Raw genomic sequence first — 6,771 nt, 5'->3', positions numbered from 1 at the left:
ATAAAGACATGAACTTTTTAATTCATTAAACATAAAACAAAATATTTATACTTTTTAAAAAAATATAAATATATTTTAAAAAAGTTTTTCCAAAACTCATGTTTCCCTTGATCTCATCCGTAGTCATAATCAACGAAAATGTTAAATCTTCTCGTGGACACAAAACAGTATGAAAGAGTTTGAATAAAAAGTGGTAAATCAATTGCTAGAATGTTATATGCGCCATCTTTTTATAAGTACCGAAAGAAAATAAAAAGATGTATAAAAAGAAGGGTTCAAATATCATTCTCTTAACAATGTATGAGATCGGATGCTAAAGTGCTAGTGAGAAGTACTTCACCTATATTTTTTTTGTCGAAATTATTATCCTAACCTTTAAATATTAAATATTAAATTTTAAATTCTATAAAAAATAATTAAAATGGTAATTTTACAATACAGAAAAAAAATTGACTAATATTAACCGAATAAAAGTTGATATCATATGACCTCCAAAATATTGGTTATATTTATTGACATTTACTTTACTTTACATTTGAGTTAACACGAATAGATTCTTTTTTCTTTTAACTAAAAATGTTGGTCCTCTTCATTCCCCAATTCAACTAACATCATAGAAATTCGAACCTTGCTTTTTTGGGCCGTGTAGTTTGGGCTCAGAAAGAACATAAAAAATGCTACATCTGCCAAGGAAAAAAATTGCGTCAACCAAAAACTAAAAGATTTTCGCCGTTGCCGGGGATCGAACCCGGGTCACCCGCGTGACAGGCGGGAATACTTACCACTATACTACAACGACTTCGCTGCTAGTTTCATGACACATATTTGTTATTATTTATGATTATCTGATTGCTTCTTAGCTCTGCTTGGCACCGAATAACTGCTCTGAACTCGAATCATCTTCCAGCACGATTTCGGTCGAATCAGAAGCTGGATTTGTAGCATCATTTTCTCCATCAAATTTTGAGCATAAACCCTACATATTACTTCATAATTCGTATCTTAATCTTCAATCCGTTTGAACAATCATTTCTGAAGATATGCTTCTCGATGGAGGCGAAACCCCCTCAAGGTACTTAAATTAGCACCATTATTCACCATTCGCGCTTCTCTTCTCTTTCTGTGCTTCTTTTTCCATCTCGAATCCAATTTGAAAACCGGAATTCCAATTGCACAATGCAAACCGCTCGCGCATTCTTCCTTACACCCACTCACTATCATATTCTTTTGCATGATTTTGATGCTCTAATGATTCTGCACCGCGCCACCTGGATTCGTTATCGTTAAGGCATGAATTGCTGAGCATGGTAAAGAAGCACTCTAATTTGATAGGCAAAACGGTAGTGGAGGAGCAAGAAGATGCTTCCGATGTCGAAATGGACATGAAATTCTGGCATGACGTTTTTGATCTGTACTTTGTCCGTGGTAAAGAATCAAGGGGACGCCAAGATGATGATCTCGTTTTCTTTGTCAGGAAATTGGTATGCACCTTTATTTGTTATGAGAAATGTTTTCAGCAATGATCTTTGTGAAGTTGAATTTTGAGCTTTATTACTGCAGGCTTCCCGTGGTTCTGGTTCCAACAACAATGCGGACAATCTTGATCCTTATTTTGTACGCAGGTGGGCACCCGAGGTAAATTCGACCTTAAAATCTGTTGGAGATTTTCTTTTACCTTTCTCTAGCTTATATCATATGCCAGTGAGGTGGGTAATGCTTTAGTTCAATGTCAAGCTTGAAACTCTGTCTACTGGTTATAGTCATTACTCTCCAATCAAGAGCTCAGTACATATGATACTAGTGTGTTTCTGTTTGATTAATTTGCTTTGCTGATGAATAAAACCAAAGATGAAAACTGTTGGTATAGCATTGATGGCAAATTAGTCTTTATGCTTATTGGATTGCTATTCTGACATAGGATTTTGTAGTCCATGCATTGTGATGGCAAATAATTTTGTTCACTTTTTTACTATCAGTTGAAAAACTTAGTTGATGAAACTTCACTAAATGTGGACTGGAGGCGTTCTTTTTACTTGAATTTGATTGCTCATACATCATTCAGTGTAACTGTTGCAATTTGCAGGTAAAATTTTCTTTCCTCAATTTCATATCCACCATTGTGTTTTGCCATGCCTAATCTCTTAAGTAGTTTGACAAACATTCTGGTTTCCTTAAATTCCTTTAACTTGTGATTGTGATCATATTGCTTCAAATGATTTGTCCAATGCCCATGGAATACTGAGAATGAATCTCTGATTTTACGTGTTTCTCAAAATGTTGCAAAAATAGTAAGTTATATAATTGTATTGTTACATGGCCATTTCTTTATCAGAAAGATATCCTTTACAACAATACTAGAGTTCGTTACAGTTTCATTAGTTTTCCATTTGATTTTTTAGTGGATCATTACACTTGTTATTCATAATTAGAATAAACTTTTAAATTCCGACCGAGACATTCTGCATTCTCTAACTTTGTAAAGAAGACTATTGTGTCTTTGAATAAAAAGTCATGGTTTGCACAAGCTCTATAAGCTTTGCAATTTGGGTTGTTATACTTTTTTGTTCGTCATAAACATTCATTTTGGCAAATTGATTAAAACTATCCATTTCTGTAGTTACCAGGTCCTTCAGAATCATCAATCTGGGCAGGATACACCATTATCCCCCGTATACAAGGTAATTCATTTTAAAGAATTGAAACTTTATCTACCAGTTGAATTATCTTCACTTATAATTTTTTATGAAATATTACAATGGGTTTTCTTTGTTAGGAGTTCTGCCTTGTTGTGTTTGTGAATATGTTTATGTCCATAAGAAAAATAATTCAATTTACAAATCTTGTGGGAATCTTAAGTTTTAAAAATAAAAAATGCAGATTTATCAACCCCAAGCCCAAATTTAGATGGTGAAGCATAACTTTTTTGAAAATTAAGTTGATTTTAGCAGTTAGAGACAGTTCACACTTCACACCATGGTTTTGGCAGGTATTGGCATTAGTTAATTTCCTCGAGATCATTAGCACATCTTCAGACTTTTATTTCTATAATTTGTTATATCTATTCATGTTATTTTTACTATTAGGTGATTACTGTAGGAAACCTAACTAATATCACTTTAAAGATTTGTGCTCCTTTTGTCAATGATGAATTTCATTTTGAGTGCATTCACATTTATAGTATATTCTTTTCTCTTTCTATGAGTAATTCCTACATTTTAGTGTGAAGCTAATACAATTTTTTCCCAGTGATACATACCTAACAGTGGTGTCTCCAAGTTGAAAATTCCTAAATGTAAATATACAGCAGTTATGTTTTGATTTTGCTGCATCCCATTGCAATTTCTCAGGTTGTAAAGACTGTTTATGCATCTCCAAGTCGAGTAAATTTTCAATTGGACTCCAAAAAGGCAAGCATACCTATCCTCTTTATATATCCTTGAGCAGAAAAAAAAAGGAAAACATGTTTTTTGAAGCATTCTTGTAATTTGAGTACTCTTTACAATTGTTTCTTCACATGTATATAGGAAGTGGAGACAACACCTGCTTATCCAGATATATGTTTTGCAATTGATGATTTTGACTCCACCTTTGATACAGTGGTAAAGTAACCATTTGTGAACTCTTTACATTTTAATTGCTACATGTAGAATGTTTTAGATATGCTTTCTCCTTTGTGGTCCATTTTCCTAATTAAGACATCCAAGAATAGTCCTTGAAACATGCACTGCTTTACTTTGCTACTTTCATAATTCATGAGTCATGCTGTATTCTTAGAATTCTTGCTCCTGTGTCCTTGTTCTTTAATTAATTTCCTTATTTAGGAATAGCCATATCATTAAATATTTTTTCCATCGTGGTTCAGAACTCTTAATAAAATAAGCTTTGGTCATTTCATTTCCAACAGGTTTTGACTGAAAAAGATCATTGCTATTGTGTAGTTCTTAACGCACATGACGGGGCTGCATTTCCTAGTGAAAAGGGGTCAAACGATTGCAGTACTAGTGACAACTCTTCTCCGAATAGTAGTTCAGCTAAGAAGAAGGATACTAAGGTTTGTTCCATTCTTAGCTACTGTATATGCTTCTATTTGCTTTAAGAAATTAAATAAGTGCCAAAGCAATTGTTTGTTTGTATGTGGTTGTGCTCAAATAGCACTTGTACTTATCCTTGAAACTTGCATTATAGTTTTACATGTCATACATGGTAATAAGTAGAAGCTATTTTAGCGTTTTAGTCAATCTTACTTGCTGGTATCTCTGATATGCAGCTTACCCTGTTCTCAGGATTTGTCAGCTATCAGATGGTTCGAGATGCTTATGATGGTAATTGTTCTTTTTTTACTATCTATTTGAATGATTTTATCTCCAAAAGTAGTTTGGGACCTGTAATTCTTTTAACATTTCAAATCTGCCCCTGTAGAGTTATTGGAACCTACAGAGCTTTTGCTGCTTTTTTTTTTATCGTTGCCAAGATACCATATTGCTCAGTCATGAAATTTCCAAGTTTATTCTGTTTTTTACATTCCAATGGATGCCACATGCCATATATATGTTGTTCAGTAATATATTCCCCTTGCCACATTGCAGCTGGCAAGTCTCGATTTGGGAGCCTTCTATCAGTAGGCCATTATACAGGAAAAACAGATAGGATTTACATGAAAGGTCCCGGAGGTCGAGGGGAAGTTGAAGTAGCTGTTTCTGGTGTTACAGGTAGGCAACTTTTTATGGGTGGAATTCCTGATTTCTGTAATGCAACTCTTGTATTCTTTTTCTTGGAACTTGCGTGGAAAAAGATAGTTATAAAGCATGACTCTAAATTTCATTAGTGACTGCGTGATTTCTGTTAGCAAAATTCTTGTATAAACACAAATTTCACACATTATCCTTGGATGTACTCACATAAAAGTTGTTATGGTCTATGATAGTGAATGTATCTTGAATACAGTTGGTGGTACCCACTTTAATTGTGTGTGTGCTTATTTATCATGTATTAAACTTGTGCCTATGCAAGAAAACCATTTCTTTGATTATTCTCACCAAATGTATTATGATGCTTTTATTGGAGACACACGTAAAAACAATGTTATTATTATTCAGAGGTTATACAGAAAGATGAATGAAATGGAATCTGTCTGTTGCAATGTCAGATCAAAGTCAGCAGGACTCTGGTCCATCTTCTCCAGTTATATCAAAGAATGGGTTGGGTCTTGGTGTAATTTTTCGCAGAGCCGCATCAGTTGCAACAGTAGCAGCAAGGCATGCTTATGCAGCTGCCTCTTCCTCTGGTTCTGACTTCGATGAAATGATACCTTTGAAATGCAGCTTAATGTCCATATCATTGCCCTGGGAATATATAGCGTATGATCTTCTGTTCAAGGTGAGGTTTTGCATTGAACAGTTAACGTTAAAATAAAATGACATTGACAATTTGACATCATTCTTAGGAAAAATGTTTCCTTGTATTTTGCTTAAGACAGTTTGCATGGTTTTAGACTATTCAGCTAGAATGGTTCATATAGGACATGCTTTTATCCTCACTTTGCAATGCTAATCTTTTGGCTTTATTTCTCTGACATTATTCTTCTCTTACTTGGAGAGCACTGATTATAAACAATATATAACTGTCATATTTAGGGAGCTCCTCCAGTGAACATGTGAACATGCAACGTATCTTTGGTTTCAACGAAAACTGAACAGGAGCAGGCGATGATATCTCCAAGAACACCATTTCTGAGCAATGAAATTCTATTCTCTTCTGACAGTTGTGTCTGGTGTGTGCATGTGCATGTGCATGTAAAGAATTGTGCATATTTGGTGTTCAAGTATCCCGGGTTAATCTGTGGGAAGAACTTCAAGTGTATCAGCTACACCGATGATTCAATAATTTTAATCGTTGATCTCAATTATAAAAAATATATATAATATATATTAATTAAAATCAACGGTTAAGATTACTGGAACACTAGTGTTTCGGATACATTTGAAAACTTTCCAATCTGTTGAATGTGGTTAGAATTATAAATATTGATAAATGGTTTAGTTGGTGTATGTGCTGGATTATTGTAATCGTCACATCATCAATCACCAGGTTCGAGGTAAGGTAATTTGAGCTGCTTTTTTCCTCCCTTTTGAAAAGTGTGACTCCCTTCTACCTAATTCATCACGTTAAAATAAAGTGAAAGAAATTAATCTAGTTCAGGGGTAAAAGAAATTAAACTGCAGGCAGCCAGAACTGGAAATTGGGACCTTTTATCTTCTGAAAAGGATTCAATTACTTTTTGTTTTGCCAGTCTTCGTTACTAGTTGGGAACAATTAACTTGTTCATTCTGTAAGAAGGTATGTAAGCAAAATGTGTTCATTTTCAGCTTCCAAATTGTTTATGGTTGCAGCCTTGGCTTCTTACTGCCTCTAAAAAGTAAAAACACACACACACACAAAGAAGCCAAGCGAATTGAGTTTGAGTCTGTCTTCTACTCTTCTTCCCAATCCCTGTGCGCGTTGAGTATGATAAGAATATATTTTAAAAAGAAAGTTTTCAAATTATTGTATTTTATATTGACGTCTACTTTACCATGATGTTGATATGGCTTTTAGACACAACTTTTGTTTCTACTCTTGATTATTTTTTTTAGGTGTTTCATTAACACTCATTTTTATATAAGAATCATTTTTTATTTAAGTTTTTCTTTCCTTTTCTTAGGCTTTGCTGGGTTGAGAAAAAAGTGAAAAGAAAGAAAATGAGGAGAAAATAAAATAAAAGTAGTATTTAAT

The 6,771-nt window shown here is 33.9% G+C and overlaps 1 protein-coding gene and 1 non-coding gene across 4 annotated transcripts; one reads left to right on the top strand and one right to left on the bottom strand.

Moving 5' to 3' along the window:
• Nucleotides 728-799, bottom strand: TRNAD-GUC. The gene has a single exon. It is a non-coding gene; the product is annotated as a tRNA-Asp (tRNA).
• On the top strand, nt 867-6,422 carry LOC107606346 (uncharacterized protein KIAA0930 homolog). 3 transcript variants are annotated; one of them, XM_016308400.2, is made up of 12 exons: nt 870-1,072; nt 1,289-1,481; nt 1,561-1,635; nt 1,977-2,083; nt 2,618-2,678; nt 3,348-3,407; nt 3,525-3,599; nt 3,905-4,051; nt 4,268-4,322; nt 4,587-4,709; nt 5,147-5,376; nt 5,634-6,422. In XM_016308400.2, the coding sequence occupies exons 1-12, from the start codon at nt 1,041-1,043 to the stop codon at nt 5,655-5,657; spliced, it is 1,182 nt and encodes a 393-aa protein (XP_016163886.1). In that variant the 5' UTR covers nt 870-1,040; the 3' UTR covers nt 5,658-6,422. The 3 variants fall into 3 exon arrangements, with proteins under 3 accessions (XP_016163887.1, XP_020962279.1, XP_016163886.1); XM_016308401.2 differs by lacking the exon at nt 5,634-6,422 and having other exon boundaries at nt 867-1,072; nt 5,097-5,231; XM_021106620.1 differs by lacking the exon at nt 1,977-2,083 and having other exon boundaries at nt 869-1,072; nt 1,561-1,622.

Source organism: Arachis ipaensis, chromosome B07 (assembly GCF_000816755.2).
Source record: "Arachis ipaensis cultivar K30076 chromosome B07, Araip1.1, whole genome shotgun sequence".
Lineage (NCBI taxonomy): Eukaryota > Viridiplantae > Streptophyta > Magnoliopsida > Fabales > Fabaceae > Arachis > Arachis ipaensis.
This window is presented reverse-complemented; position numbering and strand designations above follow the sequence as displayed.